Source organism: Tiliqua scincoides, chromosome 2 (assembly GCF_035046505.1).
Source record: "Tiliqua scincoides isolate rTilSci1 chromosome 2, rTilSci1.hap2, whole genome shotgun sequence".
NCBI classification, from domain to species: Eukaryota; Metazoa; Chordata; class Lepidosauria; order Squamata; family Scincidae; genus Tiliqua; species Tiliqua scincoides.
The window spans coordinates 138,113,888-138,138,746 of NC_089822.1; the positions used below are offsets into that span (position 1 = coordinate 138,113,888).

At 44.5% G+C, this 24,859-nt stretch overlaps 1 protein-coding gene across 3 annotated transcripts in view; it reads left to right on the forward strand.

Annotated features, from left to right (window-relative positions):
- TOM1L1 (target of myb1 like 1 membrane trafficking protein) overlaps nt 1-24,859 on the forward strand; it is a 132,082-nt gene that overhangs the window by 65,338 nt on the left and 41,885 nt on the right. For 2 of the 3 annotated variants that reach the window (XM_066618265.1, XM_066618264.1), the window contains exons 1-3: nt 8,626-8,979; nt 11,025-11,109; nt 16,688-16,766. In XM_066618265.1, coding sequence (XP_066474362.1) covers nt 8,922-8,979; nt 11,025-11,109; nt 16,688-16,766 — 222 coding nt within the window. In that variant the 5' untranslated portion in view covers nt 8,626-8,921. Of the gene's footprint in view, nt 1-8,625; nt 8,980-11,024; nt 11,110-16,687; nt 16,767-24,859 lie in introns of those variants that run through there. The other variant, XM_066618267.1, reaches the window with a different exon arrangement.

Below are 24,859 nucleotides of genomic sequence, written 5' to 3' on the forward strand. Positions count from 1 at the left end.
CCTGTGCATATATATTTACTACACCCTATAGGTTTGTTGTATCAACTACAACCACCACTAACATATATATAGGGCTTAGAACCCTCTAAAACAGTGGTTTCCAACCTTTAGGAGCCTGCAAAGTACTTAGGCAAAAATTGGAATAATCAGGGACCACATGCAACCCTCCTGCACACAAAAACCATAAATTTCTAATAATTCAAGAAGATTTACTAGATTTATTATTTATAGAGATTTGTAGGCTGTTGCTTTTGTTGCCGGCTGCAGCTGTGGGCAGTCTGTTCTCTGCTCTTTCTGGTGGTCTGTGGGGACGTGTCTCCTGAGTAAGCAGTCCCCCACGGACTACCAGAGGAGAGGGCAGAGAACAGACTACCCAGAGCTGCAGCCAACACTTCAGTTGCTGTAGTTGGTCTCTTCTCCATCCTCTCTGGTGGTCTGTGTGGGAGTGCTCGCTCAGAAAGACACTGGAAGTTATCAAAGGCTATTTTTGTTGTTGAGACTTCACGGACCACTTCTCAGGGTCTCACGGACTACCTAGTATTATTATTTGTTTGGAAGAGTACTGAGATAGTGATGGTGGAAGAAAGTTTGAATTTTATATAAAGTTTAAGGAGACTTGAATAAAAATAGAGGCAAGACAAACAGGGATAAAGGCAATTATTCAGTGAGGAAACCTGGCCCTCTTGCCACTCAGATCCATTCTAGTTTCTAAGCTGTTGGCAGGAATAACTAATAATTCTTCAGGTTATTATGACATTTGCCAACTTTTTGAAGACTATGTTAGAATCTAGAATTGTGGACCTGTCAGGAAGGTCAGTCCCAGGCTGTCCCAGAATCCTTTGCTTCATGCTACGTTATTTGAGGCCAAACTATACAATCTGCACTTTCAGGAGTTGATCCAGTATTCTTTGCTTGGTGAGCAGGCCAAAGTTCTGTGTTGGTTAAAGGATTTCAGGAAACTGGACTAAAACAGGCTTCTCTATCCAGACATGACCCAAGAAATTTTGATGCCTGAGGCAGAAAAACCAAATGAAGCCCTCATGGTAGCAAAAACAGAGTTGTTAGTAAAATAACTGATCACATCTCCTGCCTGGAGCTATCATTAGTGCCAGTCTTGCTTTTTCCTGAGATCTTGAAGGACAGCAGCCAGTCACATAGACAATGCTGGGTTAGATGGATCCGAAATTGGCTTGCTTTCCTAAGAGGCAGTTCCTTGTCACACTGGAAGAGACAGCTTATCCTTCAAAGCAGAGAAAAGGGTTCACACTTTCCCATCTGACATTGTTAGCAACAGACATGATTTTTATAGGTAAACAACTTCATTTGATTGTTCACCTAATTACTACATGAGCAAACCATAAGATTATTTAGAAAGCCAATGCTAAGATACAGTAAGCATTACTTATCTGTGCACAATACAATCGGGCCCCAACTATATGCCTGTGATATTTCCAAACATACATCCATTTAGCATTTACTTATAATTATAAATTAAGTTTATTTTGACACAAGAGTGAAAGATTTCATTGTAGCTACACCATGAAAGGGCCTGTCCTGTTAACACACAGTTCCACTCTGCAGCATGGAACAATAAGACATATGGGACAGTCTTTGTTAAATGCAGGTTGGAACAATTTTCCTCTTGTATTTTGGCCTTCAAATCAAGCCCACTTGAGGTTTGTCATCTTTCAGGGGAAAAAAAAGCCAACTTTGGGGGCAGGTGTTAGATCTAACTTTTGCAGAGAGTGCTACAATTAATGGAAGATGATATGATAAACCTGTTTGTAGCTATGTGCTACTTTTACTTGGGTTAAACTAAAAGGCTGTTGCTTATGTGAGTGGAAAACACTACTCATGCAATGGGGATGCTCCCTGCTTTCCTTGGGTTTCCCTCTCCTTCTGTATCCCCCCCAACACATATACACCTGTGTCACCTCCAAAACCATTTCCAAAGCTCCCCTGACCTTCAGGAGTGGCTTTCTAGAGGAATACAGCAGAAATGACTCTGGAAAACCCTATTCTACAAAGTGTTATTATCCAACCCAGTGTCTTTAATTTCATATATGGTAGTACTTTATGCCTTCCATTTATATCTCGATGAGCTGTTTGCTTCTTGTGCCTTGAGCTGTTGAGCAGGCAATATAATTAAAAAAAACCAAGATCAATAAATAAGTCAGGAACAATCAAGTTTGAGTTGAGAATGAAATTCTAATGTCATCTTAATCATGGTTACTTCATCGATTAACTTTGTACATGGCCACTTTTTTTTGAGCAGGGGGTGGAGAGCCTCTTGTAGATTCCAGGCAGATGCTGAAATAAATGTCTCCCTCTTGAAATTTTTAGGTCTATCAATCATGCAAAGCAAAGGTATTAATGATGCAGTTTCCATTTTGTCCTTCACTTGTCCCACATATTAAAACTGTCCAAGCTACAGATTAAGTTGTGATTTAGTGACACAATTGTGTCTATCAATCGTACCTGCATTCAGCTGAAGAAGATAATCACGCTTTATGCCACCGTTTCTACAAGGTGGTTAGCGCTGTTGATAATCTTAGCCGAGGCCATTTTATTAATCACCGCCCTGGACTTTTAGAACATCTATTCCAAAGCTACAACGCTTCTCTAGTGTTTACATTAAATATGGTGCAGTTAATTGTGGGATGTCTACTTTGGGAGATTTATTGGCTACCATTTATAAAAATGATACACTTGCAGCATCCTTTTGGGGAGCCTAGATTAATCGGAGCAGTATGGCCTCTGGCAGGCCAAGACACCAAACCTGGGTCAGGGATGTCTGCGGCAGACATCATGTTACTTCCATGGATGGATCTTCATGACATGCATCAGTGACTCTGCTTCTCATGCCTGCACTGGTTCTGGATTCTGAAGCTACAGGATTTGTTTCTGGTCATGGCTTAATTAGTGATATCATTTAGGAAGCTCAAGAGGGCATCTGCTTGTGTATGTCAGATCATATGGGATTATTACTCAGGATCGCTTATATTTATGGCCACTGATTGTACATACTGCCTGATGATTGGCATAAATAGGCAGTTAAATGGATGTGAGTGCTCATGAGGCATGCCAAAGTACAAATCCCTTTGTTTTACAAAAAGAGTGACTACCCTGTATAGTTTACCCTGCACATGCCTGATCTTGTCTGATCTTGGAAGCTAAGCAGGGTCAGGCCTGGTTAGTACTTGGATGGGAGACTGCCTGGGAATACCGGGTGCTGTAGGCTTATACCATAGTCTTTCGAGACTGAAGGTTGCCAACCAGAGAAGCCACAAATGTACTACTTCTATAAGCCACCTTTCTTCCATGATACTATGATCTCTAGACACCATACATAGAATTCCCAGGCAGCCTCTCCAGGTTGTTGAAGGTCCTGGAGCATAATATTGCACCAAGCCTCCTATAGTACATGGGGCCTCTGCAGCCCCTACCCCCAGGCTTACTGGCAACTGCTGCTGCCAGTGACAGCTCCTAATTTTCCCACCCTCTCCATCCGTCACTGGGAGCATGGCCTACAGCAGGGTTTGTCAACCTGTGCATTTTCTCTTGTGGCTTGACTCCACAGGAAGTAGAGATGGCTGGAGGGGGCGGTGGTGCACCAGTGGGTAAGATATGACCATGCAGCTGCTTGGCCCTTCAAAGGAGGCATAGTTTGGGGAAGGTGGTTGCAGGGTAAAGGCTCCAATTGTGGAACAAAGGGCCCACTTCTGTGCACAGCTGCTGGTTTTGGTGGTAGTGTTGGTACTTGCAAAAGTGGTCCCCCGAAAAGATGGTACTTGTGAAAGTGGGGCTTACCCCCTCCCCCCCCCCCGGAAAAGATTGAACAGTCCTGCACTGGAGGTGGAAGCATGCGAGGGATACTCCCATTTGTAGATAGGTGTGGCAGCAGTGCCAATTTCTCAGTTGTCTTGTGCCACCACTTCCACCAATACTGCAGAGGGGTTTGGGGACCAGCCCAAGCACCTTCTGATGAGTGTGGCTCCTCAGCCAGTGCCTGGGCTGGCCAATCCCTGACAGTCTCTGGGCACTGTTCCCTTTAATCTGTGTGACCATGCAGCTCAAATCGCAGCTGTCTTCATGGCGCTCCAGAGCTCAGCCGCGATGGTGACATCATCACCAAGGGTTCCAGAGACACCCCTGCCCAGCAAAGGTAGGGCTCCGACCAGCCTCTGTGGTTTTTACAGGGAACACTGCTCCTGGGTCTCCCCTCTGTGCAATGACCACAACTGGAGCTACTCAGCAGTTGTTGTTATTGTGTGCCTTCATGTGCCCTGGGTCCATACTAGAGTTACAGTGATAAAATACTTTAAAGTACTTTGTTTTTTCATTTCAATTTCACCTTGAATGCAAAGTATTGAACAGCAAATCTTAATTTTTGAAGATTCTCTCACTGAATATGCTTCAACTCTGCTGAAATCTGGAAAAAAAAAAATCACTGTTTGGTATGTCAGACAAGAGGCTCTGCTGCTAGATATACTTCTCTTGCTAGAGTTTCTCAGACACTGATGTCCTATCTCCCTATCTATAAAATCACCTTATAGGAGAGCCTTGGGCAAGTTGTTTAGCGCAGCTAGGACTGCCAACTGGTTATGACTCCTGTTCCTTTAAAAGAGGTTTGATATGCAGAACTCAGCAGGTGAAACTTTGTATGGCACAGAGCTAAGCGTTATGCTAATTTCTGAAGTTCAAAGTGCTGGCAAAGTGATAGCTACAGAGACTACTTCCAAAATCGACAAGTCTTAATCCCACAATGAGCAGGGGCTGAAGCCATATCTGCATTATAGGCTTAACAAAGCATGCTCTAGGCCAAGAGAACTGTAGTTAAAACACGTGTAGAGCTCCTGGAACTCTCAGCACCCTTATCAAACCACAGGTCCCAGGATTCTTTGCAAGGGGTGCCATGGCATACGTGCATGATGTCGCTATATTGCAATACCTTGACTTTCACCACTTTGTTCTTTCAGCCCTTTTCAATTATAACCACATTTCAGATTTCATCCATGTGCTTTCCTCTTTCATTCAATCAGGTCATGGCCTGACCCACAATCAGATCGCAGGTCAGGACCACTAACAGGTTGCAACCTGAGTTTTGGTGGTCCACAAAGGGTGATGGAAGAATCAGATAAGTAATTGCCCCAAGCCGTGAGGCTATTAAAAAACCAAATGCTGTAGCTGCTAATTACTCTGCAAAGAGCTCAGCTTCTGCAGTTTGCAAGCATGTGTAAATATAGGGCAATAAATATGTGAGGGTCTTTTTTTCTGGTTATTATTACTTATAAATAAATATTATTTCTTTCTAGATCTCCTTTTTAAAAAGTCTCATAAAATTGTCATTTAACAAACACGGGTTCCGGGGCTAAAATGTTTGGGAGCCACTGCTATAAACAATTCTTTCCTCTGGTTCCCCAGCTATCCCAGTTCAGACAGAACTATGGTATTTCTGTTGTGAAATGAAAACTTCTAAAAATGTGATTGACACAAACAAAAGCCTAATATGGAAAAAGGGAAGGGCAGAAGTGGTTTCCACAAGGCATCACAGCTAACAAAGGAGTACCTGATATTTTCATACATCTCTAGCTTCTCTCTTTCTAAAACAAAACTAACAAAAACAAAAGTCTAATATGGAAAAGGGAAGGGCAAAATCTAGCTCCTCCCTTCTAAAAGCCATCAACTCATGGAGCACAACATTCAACAAAGAATTAGTCTAAGCTTCAGGTTGTTTTTTTTTTTATTTTGACATGTTAATGTAGCATGATGATACTGTTGTAGAATTAGAGAACTGGAGAGGTTGATGGGTCATATAATCCAACCTTCTGCTATAAGACAGGACCAACCATTTTTCCTTCCACCATCACCTCCCTAATCAATTACCCAATATAGACCTCAAAGATAGGTATGCTGTATCACAAAAGCAGCAGAGAAATAGCTCGAGGTGACTGGATCAAGTAAGCACAGTTGTATCCTACAAGGAAACAGGGGAAAAACCTCATCAACTTCATTACAGCTGATCTTGGAGGGTCATCTAATAATAATAATAATAATAATAATAATAATAATAATAATAATAATAATAATAATAATAGTACAGGTATTTATATACCGCCTTTCTAGGTCCTCAGATTTCTCCTCAGACTTTATTCAAGGCGGTTTACATAGGCAGGCTAATTTAAATCCTCGTAGGGATTTTTACAATTGAAAGAAGGCTCTATCTTTCAAGAGCTACAACAATTCAGATGTTTCGTTCTGATCTGGCCTCCATCCTGGCCTCCATCCTCCCACGCTCAGAGCAGATGGAATAACTCGGCTCAGCTTGTCAGCTGCTTCAAGGTAGCACAGTGCCGGCGACCTTCGGATGTTATCTTCAGGCAAACGGAGGCTCAACCTGCTAGACCAGACCTCCTGCCCTGCAACCCTCTAGACCAGACCTCCTGCATATTATCCATCTAATATGGGTAATATCAAGCAGTGATGAGCCATGAAGTATTGTGGGGGAGTGTCATGGGGCTTTCAGAAGATCACTCCTCATGCAAATAAATGGCAACTCACAGTAGCTTAGCCATATCACCTATAACATCAAAATGGTCACATGAAATGGTCAGTGCCACTGCAGACTTTCTAACACATTTAAGAATTCCTAGTGTCTGGAGATTGAAGTGACTCAAGATGTCCAATGTTCCATGGAGTCTTGCAGTTGTTGAATCAAGCAGTTAATAGCTTTCCCATTCTCAAACAATTGAGAAAGTTTTGCTGAGAACTGATCATTCATATTTGATACCAAGACGGTGAGCTTTTCTAGCCCTCCATTTGAGGAATCTGAGGCTTACTTGGACTGATCAGCTAGCTCAGTGGTAGGAGAGTTGTTTTTGACTCTGTTTTTTTAGGAGACGTAATTGCTCAAGATAAACTGTTCAAAGATAAACTCCAAATTATTGTAGGCTATTAACTGGCAGTAAATGAACAAATATTCAAAACTTGCCATCTAATTACCAAGAATATCAAAACTTCAGATGGAGAGAGGCACCACGAGCTGCATCACCATCTTGAATTCTATCTCAAATTGTCCATTATGGCAGAATCTAGGGAAGGCTTCCTCAGGAGAAGGCAAACCACAGCCAGGCTTCAATGCTAGAAACAAAACTGAAATCACCTCCCTCAAGAATGAATTAGCCACCTTCTTTGATCATTTGGTCAGTCGTCGTCCACCCCCCATAAGGCAAGCTGGGCAAGATCAAGCAGGCAAGTCTCAGGCTTCAAAAGATCCTGTCCACCTCCTCAGGCTGTGTAATGTGAAAAGAATGAATCACACCAGGCCCCAGTGTTATGGATTGGTTAGTCTCAGGAAGAGTAAGGACATTGATGACCTGTCCCCCAAATCCTGGAAATCTTACTCAGCTCCTTGCTGACTTCTGAGATTTCACCAGGGCCCACATACTTCTAACATCAATAACTGTAACAGCTAAAAACCTAGTCTTTTTCAAAATAAAGAGAAAATTTTATTTTCTTTCTGATTAATCCTACATTATAAAGCAGTGTTTCTCAACATTTTCCTCTGCCATACCACTTTGTATGGTCCACCTATTGAAAGTACCACTGGAAGGAGCTGGTGATGATGATGGGTTGGGAGATCAGATGCAATGCAACAAACACCTGTAAGAGGCTCAGGGTGGACAGGAGGGCTTTGTTGTGTGAGGAAAAGCATTCTTTGGAGCTCTAACCGCAGAGCCAAGCCTTCTACTGCCGTTTGTCCCATTGCGTTTGTGGTCTCACTGCTGGGTGGCAGGTGTCCATGGGTGAAACGTGAACCACCAGACATCACCTCAAGTACCGCAGGCGGTACTCATACAGGGGTGGATCCAAAGGGGGGCCATGGGTGCGTGTCCCCCCAAACTGTTGTGCCAGTGGGGAAGGGTGTCCACGGGGATGGAGAGCAGCTCAAACATAGCTGGGAGCCCAGCTGGAAGTGGTGGAATGAGAGCCCAGGTCTACCTGGCAGGTAGGTTTGGGCTCCAAGTCTGGGTGGGAGCTCAAGTCTACCAGCCCAGAAAACCTGGGACATGGAGGCCAGTTTAACTGGGTGCCCAGGTCTACCTGCCTGGTTGACCCAAGCTCTGGAGTTAAGGTGCTCATGCCCCCCCCCCAACACAAACACTGGATCCACACCCAGTGTGCCAATGGGGTGTGCACTGTATCCTGTGGTGGTGGTGGGGGGCAGGCATGGAAGCCTCCTCAAAGCCAAGGAATGTTTGTCCCCTCGCCTTGGAGCTGCATTGCCGCTGCTGGAAAGTTAGATGCTTGTCTATTCAGAAGTCCTATTAAAGTCAATGGTGCTTACTCCCAGGAAAGTGTGGCTGGGAGTGTGGCCTGAAAGCCCAACCCCATACATGCCTACTCAGAAGTAAGTCCCATTAAAGTCAATGGGGCTTACTCCCAGGAAAGTGTGGCTAGGATTGGGCTGTTAGTCTCTCCCCCACTCCGCCTGGGTGAACCCCCGTCTTCACCCAGCCCAGCTACTAAGCCCTTCCTGGGGTTGCAGGAGGCGATCTCAAACTCCGAATCAGCTGGGTTCCTCGCCCTGCCCCCTTGAGGCTCCCGGTGGGTGCGGGGGGGGGATCCACTGCCCGGCTCTTTGTCTCCCGCAACACTTTCGCTTCCCAGCCGGCTCGGGTCTGCTCGCAGCCCGTCCGCGCGGCACGTGATCCGGAGCCTGTGGGGCGCACCTGGAGGCTGCTGCGCTCCTCCCCCCCCACGCAAGGCGCACAGTTCGTCCCCGGAGAGGCAGGGCGGGAGAGGCTGGCCTGCCCAGCTGGCAGATCCCCGCGATCGTCTGAGCCCCAGCGGGCTGTGGCTGCTGCTGGTGCTCCCGGGGGGGGAAAGGTGGACTGCTGGGGCGCTTCGACGGCGGAATCATGGCTTTTGGGAAGAGCCAGAAGGATCCCTTCGGCACCGCCGTGGGTCGCCTTATAGGTAAGCAGGTGGTGCCCCGTCGCCTTCCCTGTGGGTTCATGAGGTCTGTTCTGATGGTGGGGCTGAAGGGCGGGGGAAGGTCACTCGTCCTAGCCACCCTGATGATCCCTTGCAAGCCACCACCCAGTATTTTCTAGCTGCACCAGTTGCTGGGGGGTGGGGGCACCTTTGGGTCTCCAGTCAGTTCTGAAGGGCGTCTTGCCTATGCTGATCTCCCCCCCTCCCCCCCCCCCAATAAAAGCAGGCTTTCTGTTTGCCCAACAAACTCCATGGTACTGGAAAAGCGTGCTGAACTTCAATTCAACTAGACCTAGAAGCTCGGGGGGAGGGGTGAGCGGGGGGAGGACTGGCAGCCATTTCTCTATCAGAGAAGGGTGGAAGAAAGGCCAAAAGTCATCAAAGAAAACTTTATCGCTTGGCACCACCCTTAGCACCCATACCCTGCTGTAACAATACTTCAGTTTGTATAACTGAAGTAAATGCATATTCTTCCCCTGTTTATCTCAGGGTCCTTTTCCTTCTTGTTCTATTGCTGCTTTCCGCTTGGTGACTTTTTTTTAATTGTAAGCCTCTTGGGGCAGAGACCTGTTCTCTTGAACTTCATAAAGTGCCCTGTACAGCACATGAGTGATTTTGTATAAAATAGTAACAGCTGAGGAGCTTAAGGACTTTCTGCTAGGCTGTTCTGTATAGGAGGCAGCATAACAAAGTGCCAGCCAGGTTCAAATTGGGGAGTACTGTACTGTTTCAGCATCTCTGATCCCTGAAATCCCAGACTGGGGTGTCCTGGCTTGTGTTGCTCTCTCCCGTTCCAAGTGACTGATGGAGGCTGGAGAGCATGGCTAGTGCCAAGAGTGATCCAAGCCAATCTGCTAGCCTCCCCCCAGCCCACCAACATGCAACTTATCATCTTCGCCCTCCTGGTCTTGCTTCACTCCTGCCTTTTGTACAGTGGTTCTGTTAAGAGAATCCTGGGACTGGAACCTCTCTGCTTCCAGCATTCTCTCTGCAGAACACTTTTATGCGAAGTGGCGGTGGAGTGGGAACCCTTCCCATCTTCAACTTGCACACTCTCTGAGCATGAAAGAAGAGGAAGGGGCAGCTGTGTGGTTGGCTGCGCGGGGGGGGGGGAGCATTTCCTGCCAGCTTTCTGCCACTCCAAGGTGGCAACCTGAAGTGAGGGGTTTAGAGCCCAGTCCCATGCATGTCTACTCAGAAGTAAGCTCCATTAGAGTCAATGGGGCATATTCCCAGAAACGTATGGATCGGATTGGGCTGTTAACTAGCCCTGTAGCCTGAGTATTTCTCTGCAGCTCCTGGGAAGTTTCCTGCAGTTGTTCCTCAGAATGTCTTTCCTTCAAACTCCCCCTCCCCATGTTCCTTAATGTGTGTCATAGAACTGAACCACGAATCTCTTAAGTAAGAGATCTTCTCTCTGGATTAGCCCTTACAAGATACTTGAATCTGTTACTGCTGGTGTGGTTGTTCTGTGTCCAAGGCCCATTTGTCAAGGTCCCCTTGTCACCCTTCAGTTTCTTGTTTTGTTAACCTGTCATGACTACAGTCCACACCCTCACTCATACTCTGAAGAAATAATGCATCTTAGAATCCCCACTTCACCCTATGTATGCTGGTGAAGTGGTGATAGAATAAAATAGAATAGAATAAAATATTTATTTTGGTCCTCTTCAGTTCATCTTGAATGAGAGTATGATCAAGTGGTTAAAGACTGTAAAGAAATGACTAATCTTTGTAAACCTGGTGTCTTGATGAGTTTCGGTTGAGGTTTAATCAAGTTTCACTTGCCCTGCAACAGCATGAGGAATTTTTTTTTTTTTTTTACACAATATCCTTCCTCAAACTTGGACCAAACCATGCATGACTCCATGTATAATTTGACCTTCTGTCATCTAATATAGCCAAAAGCCTTTCTGAATTTCCACTCAGTTGGGGAATTGAGGGGTTCCACTGGCTCTGTAAATGGGCTATGTTGATCGACTTTTTTGTTGTAGCCCTTTAAGTGACAGAAATCATTTTCTTTGCAGAAAGAGCTACTATTGGAACTCTGTGCACCGAGGAGTGGGGTCAGTTCATGCACATCTGTGACGTTATTAACATAACGGAGGAAGGGTAAGCTGGTTCACGTTATTTGAAAAGATGCTTTCTGTGGGACACAGATTGGTCTCCAGTATTATAAGTATGTGGTTTTCCTTGTATTAAGATAAAGAAATTCCTTTCTGTGGCAAAGTTGGCACTTCCTGCTTTCCTCTGGTAAGGGGTGTGTGTGTGTATTGTAAAACAAACTGAATTGCAGTCCAGGAACTGGAAAACCTCCCAGTGAAGACATTGTGGCATTTTTTTTCTTGTCTGAATTACATAAGTGATAGTTGACCCCTTACATGGTGGCAGGTAAATCTTCTCCAGTGCATGTGAAAGTTGTCAACTTACAGCAGGCCCCTCAAGCTATGCTTTTAACTGAAGCTTGATGGGTATCAGCGAGCAGGTGATCATGTTCATCTCCATGCTGTGAGGAGCTTCTGCTGCTAGTTCCTGAATAGTACGCCATGGTGACAGAGGTTGTTTTAAAAGTTGCCCTTCATACAGCATGTCAGTGTGGTGGGGAACTGCTGTCAATCCAAGCTTCCTGGTTCCTGTCCTACTGTCATACTCGCAGTTGAAAACATTCATTTGGTGATTATAAATATTACTCTTTTTTTAATGGACATAGAAAACATTTTTAAGTGTATACCTTTAATATTAAACTTGTGTAGCAGACCTGGCATTAGATACTGCAAGTCATGTGACCATTGTGTATGTCTTGTTGCCCTGATATGAGCATGGGTAGTTTCTGTCCCCTGCGTAGCTGTAATCAACAGCAGCTTGTCAAGTATGACATTTATATCCCTAAACATTCAGGCAAACAACATGTAAGGAAACTTATGGTTATTAGGGCTCTCAGGAAGTCTGTTCTGCTGAAATCAGTGGAAACTGTTTCCCAGTAAAAGCACTGGGGTTTAGGATTAAATCTCATTAAACACTCATTCTTGCATTCTTGCTCGCTCACTCACTCATTCTCGTCTGTGTATCTTAGCCACTTTTCCTAAGCTGGGACTTTGGCAAAAGTCTCTCTCCTTCCTCATGCTAGAGTGCTCAGCAACTGAGGCACAGTGGGAGTTCGCTCCTGTGCACTCCAGCTGCCCGCTCCGCTGTGCAAACTAATACACAGGCAAACAGGGCTGAGCACACAGAGTGTTGCTTTAGTAATTCAATCTAACACCATAGCAATGAGGTCATTACTAACGCTACCTTTCGAGAGACACTGCAATGCAGTGGTTGTAGTACTGAATTTAAACCGTGGGGATCTGAGTTTAAATTCCCACTCAGCCACAAACCCTAGTGGCTGACCTGCGGCCAGTCATTGTCCCTCAGGCTAAACTACCTTGCAAGGTAGTTGTTGTAAGGATAAAGGAGGTGGATGTTGTATCTTACCTCTAAGAGATTTAGGGCAGTACAACAGTATTTGAAATACTGCTTAATTGTCCTTCTGAAAAAGCTATTTCATGACTTAGTAATTTTTAAAAATTCTCCAAATGTTCAATATTTTCCTTGTTGGGCTTTAGAAAAAATGTGGTTTTTGTAATTTTTCCAGGCCTTCATACTTCTGTGAACCAGTGAGGTGCTCAAAGGAGGGACTATTTCTGCTCAGACTGGACGAAAAGAGATTAAAGAGTCCTTTTCCTGTGTCTTTGCATGTATGAGAGCCAATGAGTAGGGCTGGTCCTTGTGTGGCAGGTTCTCCAGCCACTCTTCCTTTCAGAACATGGCCCTGTTAAAATGTGTTGCAGGTCAGAGATGAAGAAGCAGGTTCTGATATAAAAGTGGTATCCATTTAAAAAGTGGTTGCATGTTAGGTGGCTGTCATAAAAGTAGGAAACTCTTCTTTACCAGAAGAAAGAAATTATGCAGCCAAAGGCTGGTCTTAAAGCAATTGATGGGAATTTTCTCTCTCCTTGATTGTAATGTTTAATTTGAGTGGGAAGCAAAGACATCCACCCTGTTGCCATCCCAGCCTGTTCGCTTTCTCCTAAAGAGGAAGGTAGACCTCAAAAGGAGAGAGGTCCATGCCCCTTTTGCTTGAGAGAACACTTGGTGCCCAGCAGTATGCAGCAGGATGGGTTTCTTTCCAAAAATACAGGCCAAGAGCAACACACTTCTGCTGATCTGGCCCCCTCAGGCTTCCCTCTTTGCTCCTTTGTTGGGGTTCTTTGGCTTACCCTTTCCAGAAAGTTCCAGTGGCCTAGGGGGCTGGTGGTTCCTGGGAGGGAGAACAGTCTGGCCCAGTGAGGGACCCCTACTAAGCTGGAGAGAAGTGGGGTGGCCCCTGCATACATGCAGTGGAACCTGATGGCCTTAGTCCTTGTGGCTCTGGGCTAGCTACATTTTGGGGCTACTCACCCACAGCGCTCCTCTGCTCTTGCCTTCTGTCCTCCTGCCTTCTTCTGCTTCTCTGCTTCCTTCTGCTTTGAAAAGCCCCTACTTCTCCACCCCTAAATCCCCCTTTTTCTTTTGTCTTCCTCTGTTGCTTTTCCCAGACCCCTGGCTCCCCTTCCCATACCTCCCTTGGCTAGGCTCTGCTTCCTTCTCTGTCCTCCAGCCTAATCTCTTAATCTTCCTCCTGTTGCCTCCTTCCTTCTCACTTTCTTTCTCTGTCTCTTTACAGCTCTCTCGTTGCCTCTCTTCCCACTCCCATTCTTTCTAACCCCTCTTGCTTTACCTGCTCCTCTTTGGAGGCCACCCACTTCTCAAAGCTTCAATCCCTTCCTGATCAGCTGGCCAGGCTGGTCCCTCCCAGCCCCAATCTATTCTACATCACCCAGCAATAATACTAATAATAATACAGGTATTTCTATACCGCCTTTCTTGGTCCTCAGATTTCTCCTTAGATTTTATTCAAGGCGGTTTACATAGGCAGGCAAATTGAATCCTCGTAGGGATTTTTACAATTTGAAAGAAGGTTTCTATCTTTCAAGAAACCACAACTTTCAGATGTTTCTTTCTTGATCTGGTTGCACATTCTGGCCTCCATCCTCCCACGCTCAGAGCAGATGGAATAGCTCGGCTCAGCTTGTCAGCTGCTTGAAAGTCGCACGGTGCCAGTGGCCTCGAACTGGCGACCTGCAGATGTTATCTTCAGGCAAATGGAGGCTCAGCCCTCTAGACCAGACCTCCTGTTATTGCCATTCCAGTCAGAGTTGGGCAGAGGCTCAAATAAGCTCTGTACAAGCCACCAAACCCCATGGGGAGCACCCAGATGCCACACCATCCTTAAGAGTCATCAGTGGCAGCATAGCATGTTTGCATTGTGGTAGTACTGATTGCAGATTCATCTTGGCGAAACCTCAGTCTTTGCAGCAGATCCTCTCAGTAGCATTTCCAGAGCGGGGCACAGTGCTAAATTTTGCAGGGCGCCTCAACATGCTGTGTAAGCTTCCCCACCCCCTTGCCACTGAAGCCATTCTGGGTAGCGAGAACAACGTGGATGAGAGCATCTCATCCATGTTGATCTTGCCACCCAGAATGGCTCCAACGACGAGGGGGAGGTAGCTTACATGGCGTGTTGAAACTTTCGACAAAACTTAGGGCTCTGCTTCCCACTCTGGGAATACTACTGCATCCTTTATAGGTAAGGGTAATGTGTAGCTTTCACAGGGGGTTGGTGCCTCCAGATCAAGAGATGGTATAGGTCCCTTGCCTCACTAAGTCACTACATTTTCCACTGGCTCCACTTACCCAAAGTTCCCTTTACTTGCTCAACCCCAACTCTGCCTGTGGAAGCCCTTCCTATCAGCTGTGCTAGTAAATGAAACTTGTATAGTTGGAGTAACTATTTTGTCCCCAGAATCTGGTGTTCAAAGAACAGGGGGGTTGCTGTTGTGTTGTGGGCGGACCTCCTGGAAGTGTTTGACTGGCTACTTTTGGAAATGGTATGTTGGACTACTTGGAGACAGGTGATGTGCCAGAGACCACAGCTTGAGTACAAGGCAGAGGTGGGGCCTGAGCTTCCACAGCCAAACCACTCCTTTGAGCCAGCATAACAGAACATCCATTCAAAAAACACAACAAAGCATTGCCTGTATGGAATGTTCACAAAATGTGTAACTCACTTTTGGCATGGAACAAAGGCTTCTCCTCACTTCTACCCCACCCTTGTTGCAAACTTATAAATAGAGGAAATATGTGGAAATAGAGCAGCCGTCCCTCAAACTCCACCCTCTATGAGGGTTGTTTATCTGCTAACACGTGGAATAATGAGATACTGTACATTGTTTTGAAGCATCCTATAATTAGACTGGAAGAGAGCCAAGATGCTGTTGTTAACACCACTAGTCTTGCATAATCTGCTATAGAATTTTTTGATAGGGTAATCTTATGTTATTAGCAGTTTGGCCCTGGGGAATGGGAGAGACGATACCTCTCTCGCCCCCTTGCTTGCCTTCTCTCTCCTTGTTTCTTAATCAACTTGTTCTGATGAAAGCAAGTTGGAAGCAATAAAATATGCCTCCTGTAAATCTTTGGTTCCTCCATGTGGTATTTAAAGGCTGAGCATGGATACAGTATTGCTGAATTCTCTTATGGGATAAGTGGTGCACACATTGAAAATGTTATGTAGGAAGAAGACTGGAAGGTTTGGAAGGAAATTCTGTTCATGGAGAAACTTCTTGTCCTGTCATATGGGACTATGCCGTAGACTATCAATTGTAAAAATAAATACGATCTGCTGCTGTAATATATTTGTATTAATTGTACTTGGTGACTTGTGAGTTATCTAACCAGTTCCTGACATTCTGTCATACTCTGGTATGACCAGGAAGCAGAATCCGGGATGACTGTTTACTCAGAAGAAGGGGTGGGGTTGTGCAGATATGAGCAGGCTTGATTCATCCTGTTTGGGGACCCTTGAGGTCACTGGGGATAGGGAGTAGCTTCAGGGCTTACCACAGTGTGTCTCTAATATACACTGGTCCACTTTTTCCAGTACAAGTTGAGTGATTGCCTTTTCCTCCTATAGGGAAGGTAAGAACATAAGAACAGTCCCACTGGATCAGGCCATAGGCCCATCTAGTCCAGCTTCCTGTATCTCACAGCGGCCCACCAAATGCCCCAGGGAGCACACCAGATAACAAGAGACTTCATCCTGGTGCCCTCCCTTGCATCTGGCATTCTGACATAACCCATTTCTAAAATCAGGAGGTTGCCCATACACATCATGGCTTGTACCCATATATAAGATTTGTACCCATATATAAGGTAAATCATGGCACATGGCAGGGCCAACTCCAATTTGAAACAGCCGTCAGCAAGATGCTCTCCAGTGGGTTTTCTTTTGCTTCGGTGGTCTTTGTTACAATGGATGGAAGGGTAAGGTAGCCACCATCTTGGCAGCAGCAGGCCAGCAGAAACAGCCACTGGCTCCTGCCAACTGTGCATTTTACTTTGCATCATTTCATGTGAACATTTCAGTGACAAATACTATTGCATCTTTATTATTATATCTCTTTCCTGGAGTTATTTGTATTGGCATGAAATCGGTGCAGTGGAGCACTGTTGCCAGTGTTGCCAAATCAGATGCCATTGTTGTTAATAATAGCAGAATGTTAGATAAACTGTTAAATCAGTGGTTGTCTCTGGTTTTAATTTCTCACAACAGACCCAAAGATGCAATCAGAGCATTAAGAAAAAGGCTTTCCAAAAACTGCAATCAGGCTGAGATTCGACTTACCCTATCTGTAAGTATAATACTCTTGATCTTTATAAAAGAACTGGTATAGTACTTCTCTTACTGAAGATAGGACTTCTGGGGCTTAGAGTCTTTAGAGCAGGGGTGCTCACACTTTTTTGGCTCGAGAGCTACTTTGAAACCCAGCAAGGCCCGGAGATCTACCAGGGGGGAAGGAAGCGTCTGACAGACACCCCCTTTGAAGTATGGAGCCCCTGCTGGACCAGGTCAGAGGAGGCCCACCAAGTCCAGCTTCCTGTGCCCCACAGTGGCCCACCAGATGCTTCAGGAAGCACACGGGAGGCCTCTCCTCTCTCCCCACCCCACATACTGGGGGCAGCCACAGGTCCCCCCAAGAGGCACATGCCCAGCCTTGCTGCACTACGGGGCTAAAGAGCTATGGAGCCTGAAGAGCAGCTAAAGTGTCAGTGTCAGTGTCAGCTAAATATGTCAGTTTCATCTAGTCACTAGACGAAACTGACATATTAACAGTTTGGAGAGACAGGGCTCCGCGATCTACTCATTTTGCCTCGCAATCTACCGGTAGATCGCGATCTACCTATTGAGCACCCCTGCTTTAGAGGAACCTGTTTGAACAGAAATGTCTACAACAACAATTTTCTGACATGTCAGATGTGACTTTATGGGACAGAGATTGGCTTCTTGGGATTCGACTTTATGGAATGCCCCCTAGATTCTTGTTTGGAGTTTGTCTGCTCACTCTTGTAATAGGCAGAGCTGGGTTGTTGGCTCATGTGTGTTTCGTCTTGGTTCCCTCCCCTCTACCACTAAGGGTGGGGACTGAGCCAGTTCAATGAAAGAGGAAAGGAAGGAATTCCATGTGCTGTGGCATCCAGAGACATCTTCCTTCTCAACTGGGCACTGCCAGAGACCACTCTGGGGGCGCCATGCCTTCTAAGAGGAGCAAACAGTTCTTCATTTTAACCTGGATATGCCAGTGTGGGGTACTGAAAGCCTTTTAATAGTTGGAGAGAGACTTTCCTATATTATACCCTTGCTGGAAAGGGAGTGCTTCTGAGTGTCCACTTCTTATCTCTGTGACGGCACCACAACCTGATCTGCTATGGTGTTTTGCCTCTTACAGGTCCAGCCTATTTATACACGGATTTTTTATACACGGATTTGACTCAACACGAATGGCCCCTGCAAATGAGAAAGAATGTGCTGATCCCTGGAGAAGGGGAAAAATGCATCCCTTTAAAATCAGTTTTAAAAACTGAACAGTCCTTTAACAACAGCCTCCTTAATGAGGGGGGGGGGGCAGTAGGCTAATAATCCATCAATCCTTCTCTCTCCTGCAGACCCCTCCCTTCCCCTAGCATCCCCAGCATCTTCCCCCAGTAAGAAAGGTGATCATTTTGCATTGGTGAAGGGAAGGGCTGAGTGAAGTGCTGATGGATTGTCTTCTTAATGACTCTTATCTTAGAGTCAAAAGGTCAGCAAGGCTGTTTTTTCAATCACTGGAGTAAAGAAACTTTGTTTTTTAAATTGATTTGTTATAGTGCGTGTTTTTTTATCCATGAGTGCTTGGAACAGAACCGGAATAATTAGTACTCAGAAAATTGTTTTTCTTCTTTTTCTCCTCCTCTTCCAACTAAGCACTACATAAAGACTGAGTAGGGAAAGAGTGACATCATACAAGGTAGTTGTGGATTGTAGGCTCTTTCCCTTCAAGTTCTTCCAATTTACAGAGTGCCTTTATAACATTCCTTAAAGTGCGATTCAGTATTGGTAAGCACAAAATATGTCAGTTGAGACAAATGATTCTGACTACACATAAACACTGCTGGCTCTCATTTGACTGTAAATCCAATAAGATCTTTAGCAAAAAAAACTCCTAAACACCAAGTCTGTGAAGTTGCTGTGAAAACTTTGATTAATGCATGTATTGTCATATTGATATTGTTGCCAAACTCAAGGTACTTTTTTTTTGCAACTTGTTGTGATGGTACTTGGCCTAGATGCCTTTTAAAAGGGGACAGATTTATGGAGGGAAAGTTCATCGCTGGTTACAAGCCATGATGAGTATACGGAACCTCCAGGTTTCAGAGGCAACCCATCTCAGAATGGAACGGAGTGGCAACAGGATACAGATATCTTGTTGTCTTGGATGATCCGTGAAACATCAGGTGGGCCACTGTGGGAAACTGAACTAGATGAGCCTTTGGCCTGCTCCAGGAGGGCTCTTATGTTCCAAGGAGGAAAAAATGCAGTGTTAGGAGGTGTTGTAACTGAGACTCTTACAGTGCAATCCTATGCAGAAGTATGTCCCGTTAAATTCAATTGGACTTGCTCTCCGGTAAATGTGAATAGGGTTGCGGCCTTGGTAACTATTAGTCCCATAGAATTGGGCAGGCAAAAGGTTTCTTCCCATCCCATTTTGGCAACTGAATTAAAGGAAGATTGGAAGAAGATCTGGAATGGATTCTGTGTAAAAGAGGTAATGAACTCATTTGTGGTATGGAGTTGGGCTGAACATTTGTTCAGAGAGTTCTTTTAATTTTAAGTGTCTATCCATCCCCAGGGCCTCAAGCCATTGTTTTGCATCTGGCTCAAGTAGGTGAACCTCAATACTACATGCAACTGCTGGGTTTTAGAGGTAGCCTGTCTCTGAATGCCAAATGCAAAGGAGTGACTACAGGATACAGGTATCGTGTTGTGTTGAGTGGTCCCTGAGGCATCTCGTGGGCCACTGAGGTTTCTGTTAGCATCTGGTGAGCCACTGTGAGATACAGGAAGCTGGACTAGATAGACCCTTGACCTGATCCAGCAGGGCTGTTCTTATGTTAAAGATTCAAAACAACATGAGCTTGTGAGTTGATCCCACAAGCCTGTCCACGCCTGTCATAGAGCAAGTGGAATAGTGACCGATATGGCTAACATTCAAATATACATAATGCAGACATAGAACTGTCTAGTCAAGCAAAACTGTTTTTTTTTTTTTTTAAAAGATGTTTCTGAGCTATTTTTCTAGCTATAAAAATATCTGCAGTTCTACAGTGATGAGGGAAAACAAGTTGGGGCAGACACATAATACGATGGGAATTAAAATAAAATAGCAGGCATGCCATTATGTGTGCCATTCTAGTTGTCCCACCTCAAAAACAATATAAGAGAAGGGCAGCTAAGATAATCAAGGGTACAAATAATTTTACAAACGAAAAGAGAGTAAACATTCAGAGCTATTTTTTTTACTTGTATAACAAAAGGCCAGAGAGGAGGCTTTACAGAGCCTTATAAAAACTGATGGCATAAGAACAATGAATAGAGACCTTTCAAAACACACAAGTTTAAGAGAATCTGTCGAAACCAATCAGACAGACAGCAGATTTAAGACCAACTAATAATTCATTACGCAGTGGATAGTTAGGGCACGCCATTGTCTGCTTTAGGATGTTATGATAAAGAGCAAACAGTTTTATAAGGATTAGTAGCTAAATGTTATGGAGTATACATCTCTTGATAGTTTCATGTCATGAGAGCCAAAAACATAAGCTGTATTCAATCTGCTGCCTGTTGAGGATGAGTTGGGAACTTGTCTGTGGAACTCCTTACCACTGACTGTGGTGATGTTATCTGGCCTGGATACCTTTAAAAGTCGATTGGACAAATTTCTGGAGAAAAGTCCATCACGGGTTACAAACCATGATGTTTATGTGCAACCTCCTGATTTTAGGTTACCTCAGAATACCAGATGCAAGGGAGGGCACCAGGATGCAGGTCTCTTGTTGTCTTGTATGCTTTCTGAGGCATTTGGTAGGCCACTGTGAGATACAGGAAACTGGACTAGATGGGCCTTTGGCCTGAACCAGTGGGGCTGTTCTTATGTTCTTAGTTGTGGCTTGGTAGATGGCTATTACTTGCATAAGTTGCTTGTGAACTCTTGGATGGAAAAAGAATGTCCAGTTAGATGGACACTATCCTGACCCAGCATGACATTGCTTGTGGGTGTTACCTAATGCTCCTGCTCTCAGTGCTGTCAAATGGTGATATGGGTTGGGACAGTTTGGTGCAGCCTGGACCAGCCCATTGATTTAATATGTTTGGGCTTTGTGATAGACAGAAATGTGCAACTCCCTTTGCTTTTTTTCAAACGTTGCTGATAGTGGCAAAAATGTCTGACTCAACAAGTCTTTAATTGTACATAACAGTTACTTCATTGATCACCATCTCTTATGCAGCTGTATGGAATGTGTGGTACTTGTTTTGCAAAAGCATAAAAGTTAGGACGTCATTGGGGCAGACAGGTGACTGACAGTATTCTCTGATGAGTTGTGCCTTACAGATCTAAACTCTTCCAAAGTTGTGCTGTTGCACAACTTGGTCCTGTTTAAGATGCTGCACAACCACAGCAATGGATTGAATCTTTTTCTTAATCGATGCTTTTAAATCTCATTTTTGCTGCCATACCCCAGCTTGTAAACTCTCTCAATGCATTTGAGATATTGCAAACAAAGGTTTAGAACTGGGTTGAAATGGCATTTGTTAACCCATTGACTTTCTTTCCTCAGTGTCAATTTTATGGCCCTTGAATAGTCCATACTGGATTGGTCATCTGTGATTAGTCATTTGTGTGAAATGGTGGTCTATGGAGATTTTGTGTCACTTAAGGAAAATATGCACAAACTCCGTCTCAAAGAGATTTTCTACGTACTTGATAATGCTCCCCAAATATGAACTGCCCATATGAAAAGGTGGTAATGATGGTTCATTCATTTTTTGGTACCTTTGAAGAGTAGTAAGTTGATGCTATTCCAAGAAAGCAAGAGAAAGGGCCAGATTTGATACCAAAATCTATGTTAGAACTAGAATTCTAACATTTTGAATTGAGTGAATCTTTTGAACTGAGTGAAATGTCTGCAGCTCTAAGCATACCTGGAAACAGAATTTTATATATTTTATTTTTATCCCACATTTCTCCCTGAAGGACACCCTAGGTGGCTCGCAACAGATTAAAAATACATATGCATTTAAAAATGAGAAAAAAATACAACGATAAAAATGTATTTTATGTTTTAATTGTGATTTTATGCTCTTGTATTTTTACACTGAGAAAGGGGAGAAAGGCGGGGTAAAAATACTGTAAATAAATAAATAACACCATATTAGAAGCCAACCAGTGGCAAACAGGATATGTGTGTGAGCTTTTAGGGGTGGCAGATGTTTGTAAGGTAATTTCCAAATGGTTGTGTTAGCAGCTTCTACTACTGAGGCATGGGGGCTTGACCCTGTTGTTTGCCATACCTGCATGAGTACGATTGCTCATCATATACTCTGTGTTGCACAACAAATTCCAGACGTACCTACTCACCTGTGCTATTTATCAGCATAGGTGAGTAGGTAACTAGGTTGATAGGTGACTGACTTTGTTTGGGTGCCCATAAGAATGTTCTCTTGTGATGTACTGAGTTGGGGATAGTTCTAAATTTCCCTGGATACACTAGCCACCCTTCCTCTGTGCCCTCACCCTCCTCTTCTTTGCAGTAACTTTGAGTCACTAAGGACACAAACCTATCCAGGTTTCCAGAGCTGCTGCAGTTGTGCCAATGTGGTGGGGGCAATCATGGGGGACTTCTCAAGGTAAGGGAACGTTTGTTTCCTTACCCCAAGGCTGCATTGCGGCTGCATCAGCATTGAAAAGTCAGAGAGGATTGGGCCCTAAAGGTATGTGTGTTGTTTGAGTGACGTGGTACATATTTGTTCCTGCTTCCGCTTGGCATGCAGTCTCTGTATCAAGCTCTTTTTCTCCTTTGTTTACCTTCCTTACATGCCGAGTGTGCCCTCTTCCAATCAGCCAGAGGAGTTGTGATAACACAATGTGGTGCTTTGTGACTTTTTATCTGAGGACATATTCTGCAAATATACCTAAGGACCATCCCTTGTGTGATGTTTAGGAAGGGAAAAAGCTCCATGTATGTCCTTCTGTTACGTGAGTTGTGGAACATGGTAACTACATTGACCTATCTGAACATACCTTTTATTTCCTTATGGTAGAGAATAGTCCCCTACTGCTAGAATTCAGAAACTGCTCCTTTCCTGTTGGTTTTCTAGCAAAAACTAAGGATATCTGACTTGCAGACATCCCAACGTAAAGAACAGCCATATTGCACTTTCACACAGGTGCACTCCAGCATTTTTCTGTAGGCATGATAGCATAGGTTTTTGAGAATAATAACTTTATTTATACCCCGCCTTTCTCCCCAGAGGGACCCAAGCCGGCTTACAACAAGTTAAAAACAGATTAAAACATAATTTAAAAAACAGATAAAAGCATTAACATGTTGACAGATATCATAAAAACAGTAGTCAGATAAAAAGTCAGGTAAAAGGAGCGTAAAGCAGCAGATCATAAAGAAATCAGGCCTGTAAAAAATACTAAAAGATGTAAAAAAAGATGTTAAAAAAGGCTGAGAACTCAGAAGGCTTGTTTAAACAGAAGGGTCTTCAGGCCTCGCCGAAAAGTCTCAAGAGAGGGAGCCATTCTTAAGTCAAGGGGAAGGGAGTTCCATAGCGTTGGTGCCACTACCGAGAAGGCTCTATTTCTTGAGGTGGAGAGGTGCCTCATTTTGGAGACACAGAAGTGGTGGCTAAAGGAGAGCCAGTGATAGAACTGAACCCGTCTTCCTCTCCCAACTCATACAATTGCAAATTGTAGCTTCTTGCAAAATAAAAGTTGTAAAATGCTTTTTAATAACTAAGGGTGCAATCCTATCTTGCACTGGAACAGGCAAGCCAGGAAACTTGCACTGTATCCAGCGCAAGATAGGGCCCCACAGTGGCTCAGCTGAAGGTAAGGGGAAACCCGGGTAAGCCACTGCAACCCCTATGGGTCTCCTTGGACTTGCACCACCTCCTGAGGTGGCGCAAGTCCAAGGAGAGCAGAGCGACTTGAAACATAACAGCTGGATCCCACTGCCTGCTATGCCTCCCTCCCACCTCCTCCTCGCATCCTCCCCGCCCACCCCAGGGCCTTGCATCAGCTGAGCTCAACCGACACAAGACTCACCCCGCAAGCCACCGCAGAGGCTGAATACAGCCTCCGTGTGCCAGCATGCCTCTGTGCACTTGCATGGCTTGCTCTAGAGGAGGCGCAAACATGCTTTATGGCACTTTTGCAACCCTCCTACTACTAAGTCCTACTTAGGATTGCACTGTAAATGTTTCAGCCCAAGTACAGACCTCCAGAACCTAATCTGTGCTTAACAGATTACTTAACACCAGTTAAGTACTGAGTTAAGTACACCAGGTGTACTTAACACCTGTTAAGTGTGTGTGTGTGTGTGTGTGTGTGTGTGTGTGTGTGTGGTTGTGCTTTTTATACTATTTCTTTTGTGTTGTATTTTATGTTTTTAATTGATTGTTTTGTTTCTGTTGAATTGTGAGATACCTTGGGTACCTCACATTGTGAGGGGAAAGTTGGAATATAAGTCCTCTAAATAAATAAAATATAGGCAGCTAGTCTTTAAGGCCAGACAGAATACAGAACAACTAGTCCTGCTCCATTCCATGATTTGATCTGTGGTTCTGCAAAGGCAGGGACCTGAAGGTAGGTAGTGGAATTTATATTCTTTCCATTAACGGATTAGGTAAATTTCATGGTTGCTTGAATGAAACAATGAGAAACTGCTCCTGTGTGAACTTGTGGTTGCCAGTCCTCCAGGATTAGCCTGGATTCTCCAGGAATTGGCATCCATCTCCAGGTGATTACTGGAAACAAGTCCAGAGATTTTAATGGGGCTTCTAAGAATTTTCAGCTTGACTTTGTGTTGGGGGGGGGACTGCCCAGAATAGTTTCAGTCATAGTTAGCAATCCTGTGAGACCCTGCCTTGCCTCCATGTGCCCCTCCATACCTCTGTTGTTGGAGTGATTAGTGACCAGAGATCAGTTCATTCACACTGTACTGGGGTGGCCACCCAGCTATGGAAATCCCTCCCTAGTGATGTTTACCTGTCATCTATTTTGCTAAGTTTTTTAGTCATTGGGAGAAACAGTTTTCTTTGTCCATACTAGACTATAAAGGTGTTCTTGCTACTTTTAGAGCCCAATCCTATGCATGTCTACTCAGAAGTCAGTCCCATTAT